Source organism: Triturus cristatus, chromosome 10 (genome assembly GCF_964204655.1).
Source record: "Triturus cristatus chromosome 10, aTriCri1.1, whole genome shotgun sequence".
NCBI lineage: Eukaryota > Metazoa > Chordata > Amphibia > Caudata > Salamandridae > Triturus > Triturus cristatus.
The window spans coordinates 223,704,418-223,724,757 of record NC_140593.1 but is presented as its reverse complement, the minus strand read 5'-3'; the positions used below and the strand labels follow the sequence as shown (position 1 = coordinate 223,724,757).

At 40.8% G+C, this 20,340-nt stretch overlaps 1 protein-coding gene across 1 annotated transcript in view; it reads left to right on the top strand.

The window, feature by feature from the left end:
• LOC146789239 (serum paraoxonase/arylesterase 2-like) overlaps positions 1-9,500 on the top strand; it is a 375,480-nt gene extending 365,980 nt beyond the window's left edge. The window contains exon 9 of the mRNA XM_085630859.1: positions 8,035-9,500. Coding sequence (XP_085486985.1) covers positions 8,035-8,196 — 162 coding nt within the window. The 3' untranslated portion in view covers positions 8,197-9,500. The remainder of the gene's footprint in view (positions 1-8,034) is intronic.
• Positions 9,501-20,340: the final 10,840 nt, after the last annotated feature.

Here is a 20,340-nt window from a genome sequence, read left to right as displayed (position 1 = left end):
AAACGGTGCAGCTCACTGATGCTTATTTGTGAAGACTGCACTTATTTTTCATTATAAGACAGTGACATGAGCAAGAGAGGGAAAGCACACACACAGAGGACGGACGTAGGAGACAGATTGAAACCCCTCACAAAAGGAGAACGCAGGAACCTTCATGAGTGAGAGAAAGGAGCACGGAGTACCTGATAGTAAATAAAAGAGCCATGAGGCCAACGTTTAGTAGCGCCCACCGCATTCTATTCAAAATTAAGCACTGACTCTACCAATGCAAAATCCTCAACCAGGTTTGCATGTAGTTGTTCCCTTTCTTTATGCAAATAACAAGCCTACCTGTATTTTAGTTTCAGAAGCAGTGGCTGCCTTCTACATTCAGAACAAGTACAACACCAAGGGCACACAGATTACATGCTAGCATTTAAAGCCATATGTAGATGTGTGAGCATGAATGTAGCATCATTACGTATGCATGGGCTGATGCTTCAACCAACCCAGGGGCATATTATCAAGACAGGCGATAAAATTTTTTGCCGCTTTAGCAGCAGAAAACTGCCGCTAAAACGGCGATAATGGGCTTGATAATATGCTCTATGGAATTCCAATTGAAGCTCAGGTTAGATGTCCTTCACATCTAACATGGGCTTCAATTGGATAATTTTATCGCCTGTCTTGATAATATGCCCCCTAATTAGTTACAGCTATTCCTCATGGAGAATACAACACAAAGTCCAAGAGTTCTTAAATGGTGCCAACCCTTTTTTCCTATTTCTCAACTAAATATTTCAACTCAAACTCATCAATACGTTGATTTATGTCTGCATACAATGTTCTCTTTGAACAGAATCAGCAAGAGCTCCAAGGTCAACATTAGGAGTATTATCTTCCCTGGTAAGTCAGCACTGACAGAGTTTCAAATGCAGGGGTACTGAAACCCTGGATGTGACATTACCAGGAGATTAAAAGATTGAACCTTAGCATCCGTCTAAAAATATGGAAGTACTAGGAAAATTGGTAATTTGGCAACAGATTCCCACTGATAGTTCCTCATTTTCCCTATGTTTCTCCCAGAGATGTTGTCTGCCAGGAGCAGGTAAAATCCTTGGGAGAAAAAGACAGGCTCTGTGATACATTCACAGACTCTGTAATACTCATAATCATATTGAATGCTTGTCAGGAGACCTCGTGGCATGGGTCATCTGCTAAGAAAATATATTGGGTATTCCAGAACAATAAAATTAGCAAATTGTTACATTGACAAAATACTAGGCATTTACTACCTGATAGAGGAGGACATATTTGCTGTAGAAATGAAGGGCTATTTGATTGGCATCTTCTGAAGGGGTAAAAGTCACGTTGAGCCTGTTGGAGATAAATATTGCTTGGTACTGCCAATCATGATTGCTATAGAACAGTGTTCTTCAAACTTGTTTTGCATCATTTCCCCTCTTTAGTAATAAAAGGTTTGATCGTCCCTTACGCCCCCCCCCACCTCAGTGGCAAAATGTGATAAAGTGTTTAGAGGTGAACACTGAATACCAGTGGCGGCTGCTCCAGGAAAGCAGCAATGGGGCAGGGAGGAGGGAAGAGGGTTAAAAAAGTTTTTACAAAATCATTTACCTGCCAGCTGGCTGCCTTACCAGCCGCCTGGTAAGCCCCTGCTACCGCTCTGCCAAACTCTCAGTCCTCTTCCTGGGTTCGTCTGTGGAATCAGGAAGCACCTGGACTCCCAGGCTTCCCATAGCCAATCACAATGATGCAATGCAGTGTGATAGGCCTGAGCACCGTGGTCCGGCGCTCAGTCAGGGAATGGGTGGCATGTTCTCCACGCAGACTGAAATGCAGCCTGCATGGAGAACATGCAAAGTGTGCATAAATGTTTGGACGGCCCAAGAGGGTCGGTCAAACATTAATGTGCACTTACATAGTATCCACCACTCCTCCGAGAGCAGAGCAGATCCACCCCGCCAAGATACCGCAGCAGGAACAAATAAAATGATAATTAAGTAGAGTTATTATCACTTTAATTTTTACTTTCTTTCACTGAGAAAAGCAGTGGGGCGATGCACCTCTGCCTTAGCAGGGGAGCCACCACTGCTGAATACTACTAACATAGGATTTTGCAATTTAAGGGACATTTGCTTGAAGATAAATTGACGTCTGTGCTATAATAAGCATAGGTCCCATGTTTGCAATTTCCATCATACTTAGGGTATCTACTACAACTGTAATTGAGCTCACTGTGCCACAGGACTCAGGCTGTACCTTACTGACGATGCCTAAGTAACTCAAAACTGGTCTGGTGTTTTCTGTGTTCCAATCTGGATTGGACTGAAAGGCTGTACTTTTACAACTAGAGCAGGACCAAAGCTGAATTACAAACAGCTAACATAGTGGTTGAATATGAATGGGGGGCGGTTGTTAAGGACACGCTTGTCCGAGGGAACATTAACTGTACTTCTTGGACTACAGCACACAGTGGTTGGGGATGTGAAATGCTGCTTGCCACAGCCACAAATCCTTCAGATTCTCTGAGAGCTCTGGTGCCGCCTGGGCAAAAATTGTCAGGGTTGAAGATTTCAGACCTGATCATTATGTGCCCTGCTACAGAAACTGCCTTATTTCACATGGAGTTACCACTCTTGGGAAATAACACAACTTGTAAAGAGCCTATGTGGCTACATAACATAATGCCAGTTGATTAAAGTGGATAAACTGGAATAGCTTTTTCACACTATTTTGATGGAAGGCAATATTCTAACAACATCCACATTGCTATAATAATAAATCTACATAATTTGCAATTAAGAAAAAAATAAAAATAAATGAAGGTGGGGTTTATCTCTTAGGTTCATTCCCTTCAAAACAGTTTTGGAAGCCTGTGTGACATACTGGGGCCAACATCACAGGCTGAGGAATGGGCACTTGTTCTCCCAAAATGTGGGGTTTATATATCCTATCTTTGTTATGGTTCCTGGATTTTGGTCACTTTGTCACATTTTTGCATTTGTATAAGTTACCCCTTCCAGGGGCTGTCATTATGTGCCAAGAAAGATGGTATACATTCAAGTGTCCATCTCCAGATCAGACATGACTAATTCTAATTGTCTGACCAGCTGGGGTACTGTACGCTAGGGATATAAAGGTCATCAGCCGGGCAACCATCACTTTTTCCACTTTTTCTATTTCTCATCTTTCCACTAACAAATATGGGGGCATATTTACAACGATGTTGCGGAGTGCGGGGTTTCGCCCTGCACAAGCGCAAACTTTAGCAGCCTAGCTCCAACACAGGCACCTTGGCACCATAGTGCAAGGGTGTCTGTATTGAGGGAAAGATTGTGTATGTGCAGGAAGGTCTCCCTTCCTGCACATAATCAATCTTTAAATGGCATTTTTCAACTTTTATGTGTGCTGCTTAATGCGGCATTCATAGAAGTTGCAAAACATCATTTTTTAGGTCTCGCCTGATCCAGCGTATCCACTGGTCTGGCCGAGACATTTTGTGTACTGTTTTTCAAAGTGCTGTCTGTGGCCTAAAGCTTGCGTGCACGTGAGTGTGCACGCGCGCAGCCACCATGTGTCTTTCCTCCGCAGTGTTTCATCGCGATGCGATCACTTTCACTTTCGCGGCCTCTCTTATCGACCAGCCTGGATTCTGGGTGTGATTACTGTGTAAAACGCCGGTGTTGTTTTCTTGGCAAACAGCTGGGCCTGGGGGACATGACAGGAAATCTGTGTTTTCTCAGCTATTCTGGCAGCCAGCTTATTCGTTCTTCTCCGGCAGTCCAAGGGGTCGCACAGAGCGGATCCCCACACAGCATGCGATGGCAGGCCTCTTCTGCTTTTCAGCAATTCTGACCTTTTCAGCTGTCCTCCTGCAAGCCGAAGATAACAGTAGGAGTTATCGGCTTACTTTTAATAATTTATCCTGTAATTAGCGCTTATTTCCCCTCATTTCAAGGGGAAGTTGCAGCTTTGCTTTCGTGAATTATTGCAGTGTAACTATCCCACATACAGGGAAACAATGCGGTCTGAAGATATGCGCTTTACATTCCATTAGACTCCATAGTCGTTGTTGTCTTGGTGTACCGATCCCCAATTTTACAGGGGTGCTCTGCATGGAAGTCATTTAGGGGTCGCCAGTGGTTGCAGCTGCGCCCCGGCTGCCCATTGTGACCCCTGCACTGTCTGTGTGACTCCTGGCCTCCAAGGTGGCAAAGTCAGTGCCGGCGAACACAGTTGCAGCTCTTTACTTATGGGCTTCGGTTTGGGCACCACTCTATTTCCTGTTGAATCAGTATTACACGAATAGTGAATAACATTATATTACAGCTCACCTGATTACAAAGCTCTTAGGTGACTGGTGTCATGTCCTTGGCAGTGCCCAGATATTTAACTGTTTTTCATAATCTTTTTTACATAGTCTCCACAGTGCAAAGCATTTAAAGGAATAAGGTTAGGAAAAGTGTAAAAAAAAAAATTATATATATATTTTGTATGCTTTCTTTGCTTGAACACGTTTTCCTTTGTGAAGCTACCCTGGAGATATAGGAGAGGTGTCTGCACATGCGGTGACTTTCAGCTGTTATTGCACTTAGGACTTGTTGTAACCAGTAGTTGTTTGTGAAAACTCACAAAGCTAAGACCTGTGTGGGCACTCATCTCATTTGGACTCTATTTCCTCACACTCTCTTGACACAACCCTGTGGATTCTCAAACCCTTCGGTCAGTTAGTTGTGCAAACAAATCTACACACTTTGCCGAACCTTTGCGCTTGAAGGTGTCATCTTGGCATGGTACATTTAGACAATCTTGTCTTTGTGAGTTTGTGACCTTTTACAGGTGTAAATGACACTGCTGGAAAAGATTCTTGAATCTGCCTCTATATTTGACGAGAGTTTCTTGATGGATGTCTCTTTCAAATTCAACTTTATTCCTTTAATTTAGACATCTGAATGAGTAGTTCGGCATCTAAGGCAACATTTGGGAACAGGTAAGAGGGAAAATCTAGAAGAAAAATTGGGAAAATAATGTCCCCATTGACTTGCATTGAAGAGAAGGAGTTTCTATGTGGAAGAAAACTAAAATAAAGTTTTTTTTTACCTATATTGGGAATCTAAACAATTATGGTAATATCCATTATTCATTTTCCTGTTAATCAGGTTTCCTGTGTAAAAAATTGGGAGGGGCCTGCCTGCACAAACAAATTCTTTATACCCACCTAAATTCATCTCAGTCTCTTCATCGAGACCAGGTAGGATAATTTAGGCTTCCTGCTAAACAGAGATGTAAAAAAACAGTTGTGCGCCCGCAAAACAATATTCTAAAACTTACTCAACATGTTCTATAAATGACTGGGCAGTAGGTTAAATATTCACGGGTCTCAGGAAAAAGAGCTGAGTCGGCCATCAACAAGTTGTGTGACTTTGTGATCCCCTGAGTTTCCCAGATTCTGCAGTTGCCGTCATCTGACAGTTTTCAATAAAGTGAAAACCCATGGATGAGGGCTTATTGTGCAATTGCACAATTAGAGCTGCATTGGTCAATTTTGCCACCACTTTCTCCTACAGGTTGGTCCAACATGTTGATTCTGTCAATGTACCGTTCAAACGTGTGCCAGAAAACAACCTTAAACATGCTTAGAGCTCACTCACCGCCACCTAAAAAGGTGTGATATGTGAAGTGTGTTGGACAAGGTCCCACCTCAACGATCCAACGCTACTGTCCCAGACAGTTTGCTGATTCAGACTTTTCAAACTAAGACCCTCAGCTCACTAAAATTCTCAGATGTGGGCAACTACTGCAAAACCCATGTAAATAAAGCTTTCTACTGAGCATAGAGCATAAATGCGAATAAAGCAATCTGCTTCGGATACAGGGCGGAAATGTCAAAACTGGATAAGTACTCGTGCTTTGCATGCATGCTTGCATTACAATCGAGCCACCTCCGTTTAACACCGTCCAAATCACCAAGTGCACAAGTTAAGATAAACACAATTTGACAAATGGTAATTTAGTTATGCGCTTTAAGATTGGAGACAGACCAGTGCAAGATCAATATGAAAAAATAAAAGAGGACAGAAATATGAATGTTTTTCAGATTATTGCATGGAAGTTACCTATTTATTTGTTTTGAAAAGCGCGGGCTGGTGATTTCTTTCGAACTTGTAGAGTGGTTTGAGTTTGTTATCTAAATGCCCTGATGTGCTTAGAGACCAATAAGATGGTCGGAAGAAAATCAGGCTTAACCTACGCTTCGCATTGGATGGAATCCTTATGTCACAAAAATCTGTGGCTGAGTTTCGCTGCCTATGAGATAAGGTCTTTATAGCACAGTACCAATCTGTCTCTCTATCTATGTACCGATCAATCCGTCTGTCGATGTATCTGGGACACATAAAGGGTAACTGGCCACGAAGCTGAAGGCTGAGTGATTTGTAAATGTCACCAGAACTCTGGTATCACGATACCGGATCATTGTATACCGTACAATTTTGGATTTAACATATTTCCCACTTGATTTGGCACATAATCTAAAACATTTGTAGTACACCAAAATGTTTTTTCTAGCTCAAATCAATGAATATACTGTCAGCTAATGTGCTGCGTAATTTGCATCAGTTGCTACATAATTTAGGTAATCTTGCCGCATAATTTGGTCCTCCACAAGGCATAAGACGAAGAACCCTAATGTTGCAAGGTGAAAGTATTTTGTGGTATGGCATGGGTGCCTTAACATGTAATACTAGCACAATAAACAAAGATGGACACCGGGTGCTCTCTAGTACACTTCTCTCGATCCTGTTTGAATGGAAACTAGCAGACAGGCTACTAAAAGGAATATATGTCAATAAGCATTTCCCGTCATCCATATTGACGATAAGTAATTGACAATTGACACGACTCGAGAGAAATCCGAAACCAATTTATAAAAATAGCTCTGATTTTTATATATTTTTAGACACCAAAGAGAAATCAATACATTCAGTATAACTGGAGTTATCAATTTTAAAGTAATAAATGAATCAATACTTTGCAATGTGAACACATTAACATTGCGGTCAATAGGACAAACACATATATGCAATTGTTAACTAAAAGGGTAGGTTCAACACAACTCATTCAGAGTTAAGGTCTCGGGAGTCCTTAGACCAGTTCACAACAGCTAGCACAATTTTACCTGGCTTAGGGGAGCAGGGTGCTGAGGTGCACTTTAGCTGTCTAACGGAGCTGTCAATCAGGCTCGCGCTCTTTAAACGGCTACCTTAACAAACAAGCATTGGCATAGCCAATAGGTCTCACCTTTGGGACCTTATAGGTGTTTAGCCATGCAACAGTTGATGTTGTTGCACCAATATATTGTTCTGCATAACTAAATACTTATAAGGTCCCAAAAGCGAGACCTATTGGCTATGCCAATGCTTGTTTATTTTTGATTATGTGCGGGAAGAGACACCATCCTGCACATAAACAATCAATGGTGTTTTGCTGTTTCTTCGTGTGCTGCACAACACAGCACACATAGAAACAGCAAACATGAGGCGAAATAAAGCATTTCTCCTCGTTTCATCTGGTCTTAATTTTGACATTGCCTCCTATTTACGCCACCTTTATAAATAGGGGGCAGCATCAAAATCAATGGGTGTTGCAGTGTAACGCCCACCGCAACACCCGTTGACCATCCCTTTCACGCGAAGTACAGCATGAAAGGGTGCTTTCTTTACAAGTCAATGTTAAGCCATGTTAAGTGGCTTTATGCTGCCTTGTAAATAAAGCGAAGCCCCTATAACTACCACAACATCACTAAAAGCGACGTTGTGTTGGCGATAGGGGCTTCTAAATATACCCCAAAGTTCACCCAAGGAGCTTTCAACTGGCGAAAGCCTAACATACTAACATATTGGCATTATCACACGTAAATGACATATCGAATGTAGAATCTGACTAAATAGAACGGGGTATATTTTGCTTGATGTGGAAAATGATTTGCCATACGTGACTTTCAAATCATCCTAAATTCAATCTTTTTTTTTTTAGGTGCTTCGGCTGCAGAATATTCTTTCTGAAAATCCTGTTTTAACTCAGGTGTATGTCAATAATGGCTCCAAGCTGCAGGGATCTTCAGTGGCCTGTGTCCATGATGGGAGGCTAGTTGTGGGAACAGTGTTCCACAAAGCAATTTACTGTGACCTGGAATAAACTGGTACTATGCCCTGAAGATGACCCCTACCGAACCACGAACACAACCACACTGTACCCCAGACTAGACTTCTGCTGTGATCTCATACGGCTGTGTCCCACAATGCACCTCTGCTGTGACCTCTCCCTGACCTTTGCCCCGAATTGGACTATAAACCCCTGTTGTGGCTTGGATGAGATATCTAGTGTGAGTTTCCCAGATGTCTGCAGGGACCCATCGTAGACCTCTTTTGTGATTTGCACTAGAGCATCCCTAGATAGGACCTTTGATGTAAGTGAGCAGAATGGGCCAGACATACACAGCCGACATAATTACAATGGGTTGCACTGTACATCTTCTGTGACATGGAAAAGGTCCCGGTGTTCACATTCACTAGATCTATGCTATTAACTGGGTGAGAGACCTTTTCTTGACCTGGTTACTCTATGATTTAGTACAGATTTGCCATATTTGGGATGCAATTTCATAGCTACTCAATGCATCATCAGACTCAATGCCTGATGAATTACATGAACGCTGCGAATAATTGTCTAGTAACAATTATTAAAGTCTAGGTCATCATGTTTTGTATATGCATGATCAAAATATTTTCATTTATTTGCAAGTACAAAGATGCAGGCAGAGTGTCTTTGCAAGGAGGTCGACCGTTGAGGTGACTTGACCTATCCTGATTTTGTGTAGGGATGTGTAATATTATACTCCACATTTTCCTAACAATCCAGAACCTCACATGAAAACATACCTGTGACCTATAAATGTTACATTATAATTCTGAGTGCACTGCAAACCCTGATCCAGCCACAAACACAAATATGCACCTGAATCAACGTTCCAATATTTGCAGAATTTATTGTACCCACTAGTTTCATTCCACCCAATTTGTCAGGTAACATCTGGTTGAATTTGTACAGGCACAAACAGCACAGTTCCAAGTTTTTGACTTCCCTTGCAGGGAAAATACTTAATTATGTTTTCGACCATTTTAAGGTGTGAGACTTGGAATGGTGCCGTACTAGTCAAGTCAAGTCAAATAACTTTATTCGATTGTAGATAAAAACAATCATAAAAGTGTATAAATAACAAAACATTACAATTCAATAGGAAAATAAGAAGAAAAATCACGTCATGTAGCAAACATATTATCATAAATAAAGTGAAGAAAGATACCATTTATACAGTTATCCTATTTCTGATAAAAATCACTTTCTTTAAATACAATGTGATTGTTGCGACACAGAGGTGATTATCCAAGCGTTGGATATCGTACATAGCGGGGCGGCATTGCCGATGCCCGATCTCTCTTAAAAATGGTAATAAAAGAACATACCTCATTTGATGATAGAATTTACAAAATAGGACTACATGCATTGTACTTTGAGGGGAGCTTCCATCACAGGGACAGGGAGGCAATACATGGGACCAAGTATTTACTGATGGGAAGCTGACCAATCTGTGAAACAGCCCCAACCTAAAACGGGTTAATAAAAATCTATCGTAATTACCCGGAACGTGGATCAGATAGGGTTGAATATTAAAAGATGTTAAAATTATTTGATGATTAAAAACAGTGGGTTTTGTGGTCTCAGCAGCATTTCTTAAAGATTCTAGAAAGAGCAAACCCTCTTTTTTAAGCTCTTTCCGTGAAATAGTTTGCATAGTATGGGGGTTTAAAAAGTAATCCAATTTGCCAATATCACTTAAGAATTTGCGTACGTAATTCAACCAAGGTATCCTCGAATGTTCATCTAGTTTTACAACATCTGCCAGTATGTCTCTATTGAGTTTGGGTTCTTCATTTGTCCAAACCCTATGCCAAAGTAGTACCGGTTCCAACTTGATAAGATCAGATATAAAAGAGAGTCCCAGTTCTGAATGGCAAATATAATTGGAGGAACTCTTAGGGACTGCGAGGATAAATTTTAAGAAAAAGTTCTCAAGTACCTGGAGCTGGGAGGTATCAGCAAAGCCCCAGATCCCACTACCATACATTGCACTAGAGACACATTTGGCCTTATAAATCTTAATTAATTCAGTAGGTGGTCTGGTGCCTAATTTCCTCGAAAAGGATCTATGGGAAGCAATCGCACGGTTCATTACCAATCTTTTAGCTGATATAGCCTCACCCCAGACATCCTTCCCGGTAAATAATATACCCAGGTAGGAGAATTGCTTCGTGTAAGATAGCTGCTGGCCCTCAATAAATACGGACCTCTTAATTTTTGCCCTTCTACCACAGTGCATGATGAAAGTTTTTGCTATGTTAACTCGTAGGCCCAAATCTTTCATGAAGAGGGCAAAGCTATCCACCACGCGCTGTAGACCCACTTGAGTGCGAGACATTAATACGGCATCATCCGCGTACATTAGTAGCGGAATTGGACGACCAGCTGCATATGGGGGATCAAAGCTTGTATTGCACAGAGCCTTTTCCAATCCATTTATGTACAAGTTAAAAAGTATTGGTGCCAGGACGCAACCCTGCCTGACACCACTCCTGATTGGGATTTTGCCCGTGCATTCTCCCTGACGTCCATAACGAACGCGAGCAGATGCGTCACTGTAAAAACATTTAAGAAAATAAATAATATTTTCTTCAACCCCAAGTTGTTCCAATGATAACCATAGTTTAGTGTGAATCACACAATCAAAGGCGGCTGAGAGGTGAACGAAAGCCATAAACAGATTCTCCCTCTTAGCCCTGGTATACTTCCCGGTCAACATCAAAAAGTTAAGACCCTGTTCCACAGTTCCCAAACCAGAACGAAATCCATATTGCAGGTCGGATAAAATGGAATTGTTCTCAACCCATAAAAGTAGACGATCCAAAATGACACGTCCAACTATTTTGGTGTAGGAGTCTAAAAGGGAAATGGGTCTATAACAACCCGGGTCATTTCTATCCCCCTTTTTGTAAATCGGAACTATTATCGACTCCACCCAAGTGGGCAATAAATCCGTCCTGCAACTGGCGTTTAGCACCTGAACCAGAAGGGGAGCCCACAGAGACGTAAGTGTCTTAAACACATCTATTGGAACGCCGTCAGGGCCAGGGGCCTTCCCACCCTTACTCATAGATATGGCTTTTTCAACCTCTTTTAGGGAAACCTGCATATTTCCTAAGAGAGGGTAGTCCGTAGGTTTGCAGAGGGAATATAACATGCATTCTCCCTCGTACACTTTGGAAAAGTGATCAATCCATTTGTCCTCTGGGATGGCTATCTCAATAGAGGGGCAAACCTCTTCACTAAGAAAGGGGTTTCTGATAATTTTCCAAAACCTTGCGCAGTCATTGCTAACCGATGCCTGGTGCAGCGCTTCCCAGGATTCTTTCCTAAGCTCGTCTTTTCTCTCTTTTAAGGCTAGTTTATATCCTTTCCTAGCTCTACGTATGTCTTCCGTACACCTAGGATGGTTATGTAGCATTTTCTTTAAATAAGAATATGCTCTGGTGCAGCTAGAATTAAACCAGCCATCCCTCGGTGCTCTATTACTCTTGCATTTCCTCATTAGGGAAGATTTAATTTCGTCACAAATTGTCGAGAAGGAAGCAAGGATTTTTTCTGGAGTAGCATCCCCCGAAAGACAAGTCAGGAACTCCGGGGCACATTTATTTAATACTGAATTTAATACTTTAGATTTGTCAACTTTATCCCATTTAAGTGTGTAACCATTGGTACGACCAATGGTCAAATTTTCCCGCAATGGGTCTCTGTCGCTACTATGGGAAGAAGATCTCTTGGGAATAGAGATAGTTAGACATAATGGAAAATGATCGCTTAGCACCATATCGGAAACATTGAATTTGACAATCCTTTCTGCATGTCGGATAGTAGTTAGTGCAAAATCAATAGTCGAAAAGCAACCGCGGCCATGAAAAGTTGGTGGAAGAGGGAAGGGGTTTATACAAATTTCATTTATAAAACCCAAATCAAAATGCCCCAGAAATTCATTATAATATTCCCCTAGATGGGAGTGATTAAAATGTAAGGAGCTCACTCCATCTTCTTGTCCTATAGTACAGCTCTTATCAATCATCATATTACACAAGGTACAATTAAAATCGCCCAGGAGAAGGATCATTAAGTTGTGTCCAAAGGAATTTTCTTGTTGGGACACTGATTTAGCCAGTTTGTTAAGTATAATAGAAGCCTCCTCCAAGGGAAAATTATTATAAAAATTATTCAAGGCAATCGGGGTCGCTGAGTTGAAAACCAGTATCAAAAATTGAAAGTAAGAATCTTTTACTGGCTCCAATACCTTTAATAAAAACAGTTTATTGGATACATAGGTTGTCAAGCCTCCTTTAGCTCTGCCATGTACAGAGTCCACTGCTGGAGTATGAGACGTTATAAAACCGTTTATATGAACTGGGTCCCCTGTCCATGTTTCTTGGAGACAAATAAGATCTTGCTCGCAAATAAAATTTTGCCATAAAGGGTTGCCAATTTTGGATTTAATTCCAGCAATATTCCATGAGCATATATTGCATAGTGAAGTGTTACTCGAAGGGGGGGTAATGGGAGTCAGGATAGAATCCTCCCTCAAGAGTAATACACCGCTCTCGCTCATGACCACACTACTCTCAGCCACCGATGCGTCCCCACCCATAAAACCATCAGTTCCAGATCGCGAACTGACTACACTTGTTTCACCATTAATAATGGCCCATGGGTCAGAAGGCAACGTGTCGACCATTGCAAAGGTCTGAATACTAGATGGGAGATTAGTTTGCTGTCAATCATTATTGTCTAATCCACTAAGAATGTCAAATCGGTTGGAAGTTGGAACAGCAAATCTCCCTCCCTGAGAATGCCCCCAGGTAGGAAGTAAAGGACGGAAATCTCGCATCCTCTCCTGCCATGGGGACGAGTAGAAGTAGGCAAGGGGGACAATATTTACATGATCTGTGAGGAGTTGGGCGGAGAAACATCTCTCGAGAATATCTTTAACCAAAGGAGGTGACCGGAATGAAAAAATCACACAGTCCCCTCTCAATGATTTAGGAGATGGACCAATTCATCCAACTCTTCTAGCCATCTTGAAATTAGAAAACAAAGCATCATTAAACCCAAATTTAACTGATAAGAAATATAAAGATGGTGCCGTACTATTGCACCTGGTAAATATTACACTATGCACTATATCTAATTACCAAAAGTGATGGTACCAAGTAAAATGCAGTGGGAGTTACAGTGAGCCCCTGATTCATTTGTGGCAGATGTGGTTAATATGCCACTGGATAAAGGCAAACTTATGATTGGTGGCAGTCCAACCAGTGCAGTTACAGCCAATGTCAAAGTTACCATGGCTGTCGGCAATTGGTGGATTTTACTTTATTGCTAATCCCTAAACCCTACTCTATACTCCAGGGCCATTTAGTACGTGACGTCACACTTCCTCTGAGATAACATATCCTCCACATGCAGATAGACAGAAATTATGTTGAATCTGTGTGCCTCAAAAAACATGCTGCTGGAAACAATAGCAAAAACATTAATCTCAGTCACTTTACAGATTCTTTGCAAGTTTAAGACTTGGGTTTTAGGCTGCCTAATGCGTTGCCGCCACGATTGTTTTTGCGAGGTAGGGATAGCTTTCTGAGCACAGATTTGGGTCAAATTTAAATAAAGATGGTGCACCCTTTCAATTCATCACTCAGAGGATCAGGGCCCATTCCATCGACAATTTCTACTCTTAGGTGATGGATCTTTGCCATGGTATGTTCATGAAAAAAAAGCAATTTCAGCATCACAAACAAATCTCAAATGCAATTCCAAATTTTAGTCAATAATGAGATTTGTAAGTAGTTTTTGAAGGGTTTTATTTTGTTTAGTTATTTCTGATTCTTTATTCATTAGTCAGATATCAATCAGATTTCAAAATTCATATTAAAAAAATATGGTTAGAGCAGATCATATTAAAATAATGCATTCAGCGCGCTCCATAAAGAAAAGATTAATCCCTATTTTAAGAATGAGGCAAAAATAGTGTCAGTCAGAACCCATGAAGAGTTCAAAACTGAAAAGCAAGAGTGAGAATAGAGTATGAAGCTCACAATCAATAATTAACAATTGCAGAGTTTCCCATAAAGAGAACTAAGGCATCGAGCAAATAAGCCTTGGCAAGAGGCAATAGAACATGAAGCTCTGGTCTGAATAGAATATTTCAAAGGGTTCAGCCTGTCTCCTCTCTCTCCTCTGCTGCTCTGTCTGGCTCTGCCCTCATCTGCTGCTCATCTGAATCTCCATCTCCTAAACTAGGAACACTTTAATACAACTGTATAATTCATGTTGCAAGACATGTGGCCTTGTTCTCTTGTCTTCAGCCAATAAGAATTCAATATTCTCCAAAAGGGTGCATTTCTCTTGCATTCTCACACTATCTTCTAGTTGCAACAATGCATCTATCTCCACATGGCACATTTCTTAGCTCGAATCATTGTTTGTTTTCTAGGACTTCACTACTATTCTTCATTTTCTAATAAAGCAAAATGTATTTGAACTAATCTATGTAAAAACAAAACATTAGCTGCAGAAAAGAGTTTAATTAAACAGGAAATCCATTCAAACTTTTAAAAGAGAAAGTCCTACCATGAGCAATGAATTTCTGTTAATATGTATATTTACTGCTTTCCATAGCAAGTAAAATAATGCTTTGTCAGTTATGAATGGCTTAATGTAGTAACATTTACCAGCAACAAAAAATACCATATCAGTGAGGAAAGAAGCCTCTTCATTATTTCACAAAAGGAAAGACAACATTCCTTTCTATGTTAACTGAAGGCTAAGCTGAGGTCAGCTTTTCAAGCGTGCATGTCCTTGCACTTTCTATTCAAACCATTATTTTGGCAAGCTGTCTAAAGCATTCATGATTTCTATATACTGAATTTTCTTCACCTTTAAATGTCGTGTTATTTTTAATACAACCTGCACGTTAATTCTGCACAAGAGTTTAAGTTTATGTTTTTTGCAAGTTTAAAAAAGCACATTTTACAGTTAAGACTAAATCTAAGTCAGTCACATTAAGGTCAAACTATCAAATACATTTGTGCATGGTTCATTCAGCCTTTCCTAAACAACATTATTTATTCATGGAAAAGTCTAGATAAAGTCTGGTGCATTTTGCACCATTTGTCAGCGTGTCATTTCAAAAGTGCGCTTTCCATGTTTAAGCAGAGGGCAAATTATAAGCTCTGTTTATCAGCTTCTTGCACAAAAACAATCCTCTGAGGCGTTTTCCTTTTTCCAAGTGTGCAGTGAATGCAGCACATTTAGAAAGAGGAAGCAACAAGGGGTAATAAAGATATTTCTCCTCCTTGCACCTCTGTCTGGAAGGTGTACACTGTTGATGCATTCCCAAATTTACCAGTCTGGATAATTCAGGGAATGCAGCAAAATACATGGGTGGATGCGTGGGAACACTTAAGCTCACCCATGTATTACCCTCCAAGTGCAGAGTAAAGCAAGCCAATGACTTGCGCTGCCTTTTGTTACACCAGGTTTACTAAGCCATGCAGGGCTTGGTGGCCGTGCTTGACTCGGTAAATCTATCTATAGGATTGCATCGTCCTTGTGTCACCTTGCGTGATGCAAGGGCAAAGCAATCCTATGATAAATCTGGCTCAAAGTGTTTGACTATTACAGTCTGGTGAGGCTTCTTAGTCAATTGAAAAAGACCTTCAGTTCCTCTGGGAACAGGGACCAATCAAACCCCAGATTCTCTCTATTCTGATCGAGTAATTAAGGTATCTTGTTTCTTCCAATAGATTTGCCCATGGCCAAAGCCTCAGGAGCTGAACTAGAAGAGTGCTGTTTAGGAGCCTTAGATTTCCCCTTCTTGGTGTGCTTTCTTTCTCCAAAGCTTTTTTCTGCAAGGCTTTAGAAACTGTTGTCTCCATCAACTCTTGTACCTTGGAGGCGGCCATTTGCCAGACTATCATGCGAAAGAGATCTGGATCACCTCGATCTGATTCTCTCAGGCTGATCCCCATCCTCTTCTAAAGGGATGGGACAGATATGCCGTCTCTTCCATGCTGGCATCAAGGTGCTACAACCCATGAAGTGCACTTAGAGGGAATGAATATGTGGAGAAAATAAAAGCTAGACATGAAAACCAAAGACACAGCAGCCTTTTTCTAATCAGGAACTTAACTTGGGGGAATCACAGCTTCACCTCCTAGGTCTTCTTGTATGCTAAATGAAAGTTGCCCAAACATTATAAAAATATCCCTTACTTGAGTACCAGTACTCTGCCACCCTGTATCCCTGTTATCCTGGCGGTCACAAAGTAGAGAGTTCCAGCTCTGCAGCACACAACACTATCCCCAGTCAGCTCAATCAATGCACAACACATGTTCATGCTGAACCAGGAATAGTGTAGAGCATCACCAGTCTGCTACTCTTGGTACCACCTCACCACCATAGCAGGAACAAACTAAGGCTGCACCATGCTCACAACATCCCCCTGGAACTGCCAAGGAGAGTGACCCTTTCATCCCGACAAAATATGCTGCAGTCGTTGCCCAGCATGCGACCTGTGTAGGTGGCTGTGAGACAGGACCAAAACTGATTGACCTAAGGGGGAGTCTTTTTTTATAGATGGCTTTTAGACATGATTGGTGGTGTCCGATAAGTATGGCTGCTTCACATAGAAACGGATTAAAGCAAGGGGATGAATAGGTAAGGCACATTTTTGTTTGCAGAATGGTGAGAATCATAATACGTTTTACAGATGAAAATGCTAGCACGCACTTGCCAACACCCAATGGTCTGCTATTTTAAACATGCATGTACCGGTGTAGATATCTAGTCAGTCCTATCTTTCGAGCCAACATCTCATTGAATTCTGGAACTTCTAGATTTTGTTTTCCCACTACAATAACCTAGGTCTTTCTTCATGCCTACATAGCCAGGGCTAGCTGAATATGGCCAACATGAGAATGGGATAGTTTGCACATTTGCTATCTGCGATGGTGTAACATATGTGTCTGGGATGTATGCTTTTTGCTATTTAACGATTGGTCATGTGAGAGGGGAAAATAAGTTTTATTAGATGAAACTATTATGAATTTTGGAAGGTGGTGGTTTGGTATTTTAATCTGATTGTGGACTGTTTGAGAATTGTTGTATAAATGGTGGAATCTGTGTGCATTATTACTGTATTGGTCAATGAAGCACATTGACACCTGGATGAAAGACGTGTTGTCTTCAAAATAACTGTTTCTTATGTAACTTAATATGGAGCCATTAAGTCCATACACACAAGAATGATGTCTGTGGGAAATGTTAATAACATTCATTGAATAAAAATCAGTTCTTTTTGAGTGTGCTGTTTAGTACTTTTACAGTATTTTTTTGAATGATGGGAAATTATTTTTATAATAAGTGTATTCATTAGTCTGTACTCTTTCCATACAGTAAAAAGTCTACTCTTGATTTGCAGTCATTGTGATTTCTACCCAAATGTGCTAAAGCTTTCAATGTCTTCTAATATCCAGAGCCCCCAATCATGAGTGACTTTGTTCCTGCAATCCCTGCAGAAACTACTATTTGTACTGGAATTGAAAGTGTTGTGGTAATTATCACATGCCCAGCAATTTTCCCAGGTAAAGGTTGGCAGGTGAAACCTTCCACATTTTACTGAGGTAAAGTGTCTCGTAGATACCGGTAAAGACACAAAGCACCAACATCTGCATTAATGCGCAAATTTAAATGAGAAAAATAATTTGTAATGTAAGTTCGTTTTCACACCTTTTCTATTCTGATCCCTGTGGCTTCGGATTTTACAAGGTGCAACACTTATCACAATCACCACATGCCACTCATAATGAGGACCTAACGCTCTATACCTCAACGCCAGTAAGTCACTGTGAAAAACACCCCACACCAACCAATTGAACAGAATACAGAAAATATTCTGAGCAAACCTTGGCTAAGTGGAATAAATGTACCAACCAATGTAAACACAGACTTTCACAAATGCTGTTTGCATGCATTGTATGCACACATTTTATTTATCACATGTCAGCCTGCCCTACAGGCTTTGCCAGTGCTGGGAAGAGTAGCAAAAAATGTTGCTTTTAATGTAGAACATATTTAGGATAAAAATAACTGCATGTGACAACCAGAATAGTTGAGATTATTTTTCGGATTTAGAATATTCCCTCCAGCATTCTAATGGAAGCACTTCCTGGAAGGCAGAATGATACATGGCCTGTTGACAGCATGAGGTGAGGGACTAATACTGATCTTGGTGGAGCCATGGCAAACCCCATTCTGTGCATATTTTAAAGAATTTGTGCAAACATGTCAACAAAACAGCGGTTCTGTCGAGCCAGACCTAAAAACGATGTTTACATTACACAGCCAATCCATTATTATGGAACATTGAAAATAGGCATGCTAATGTTTGGTATATTTTGAAAGTCCTGTACATACTACTTTGGAGATTAGAGTATGTGGGAAGCTGTAAAAAATCCAGAGAAATGTGTGGAAAGTTGTTTTTGGGGCATTTAGCACTATTTTTACATTTAGAGATAAGTGCGGCATTCCTTGCCTATTAGTGGCAAAGCACAAGCAAACACCTGGTGCTAACTGTAAACAGTTGCATAAAAACATGCAGAAATAACTCTTACACATTTATTTCCATATTTGTGGTAATGCCATGATTTCTGGCTGTGGTAATCCTATTCCTGAATCATGGTATATTAGTAGTAAAATATCCAGCATTCTGTAAATGACTACATTAGTGTTGTGGAGCTCATATCTTCAAAATGACAATGCAGCACGGTTCCACTACATGAAAACATTAGAATGTATTCGATCAAAGTGCTGCAAGTGCTTCTACTACTACCCTTAAAAACATTCTTCGAACACTTTAAAAAGGGTAAGCTTCTACATGTTGCTCGATACCCCTAAGGGCCTTATAATGACATCCCTAATATTACCTGGTAACTCATACCCTGAATTACTGGTACCAGGGATATTGATAACTGCGAAGAGTGGGGTGGTGACAGAAATAATGGATAACAAGTAGGACCATGAGAAATTAGGAGTTACATGGAGAAGAAGTAGTTCTGTTTGCTGATTTTCCTCAGTAATTCACCCTTAGTCTCCATCTGCTTTTAGCACACAGATTAGTCCCTGCATTAGTAGTAGAGTAGTGCGGAGTTTAGAAGATCCAGGGAAGGGTAGCATTGAGGCGTAGTAAGGACTTTTTAGGGTTTAAGGAAGGGTAGCCTTAAGGCTTATTGAAGGATTTTTAGGATGCAAGAGAGGGTAGTCTTAAGTGGCAGTAAGGTGTGTTTAGGGTTCAGAGAAATGAAGCGTTAAGGAGAAGTGCAGGTTTTTAGGGTTCAGGGATGGGTAGTATTAAGGAATAGTAAGGGTTTTTTATGATTAATAGAGAAAGGTTAGCATTAAATGGTGGTCAACAGTTTTTAAAGTTCAGGGAGGATAGTGTTAAGGAGTACAGGTTGTTGGTTCAGGGACATTTAGCGTTGAGGGGTAATAAGGATTTTCAAATTCAGGGAAAGGTAGCATTAAGGGTAGTAAGGAGTTGTAAGGAATTGGGTCATTAGTTAGAGGGATGGAAGCCCTATTCAAATAATTAAGACAATTCTTGACAGGGTGAACCACAAACATCACTAAATAAACCTGTGCCTAAAATTAGAAGTCGTAAATCATAAATATCGGATGTATGATGTAACAACGCGTACCATTACAACGCGGTATGTTACATCGCAGTTTTAACAACGCAAGTCGTTACATCGACTTGCGTTGGAGGGCGCTGGACATGGGAATAGTGTGAATTACTATTCCAACTCCAGTCTACGTGCAGTAGGGAAGGTGTTGGAAAGTAATTCACACTATTCCTTATCCTACAGCGCCCTCCAGTGCAAGTCGGTGTAACGACTTGCGTTGTTAAAACCACGATGTAACTATACCGCGTTGTAATGGTTGCGTGGTAAAGGATGTTTCCCATAAATATCTAATGATTTTTTATGTTCAGGAAGGGACACCTTCCTGCACATGACCAAGCACTAATGGTGATTTGCTCTTCTATGTGTGCTGCACAATGCAGCACACAAAGAAACAGCAAAAACGAGGAGAAATTAAACATTCGTCCTCGTTCCACCAGTGTAA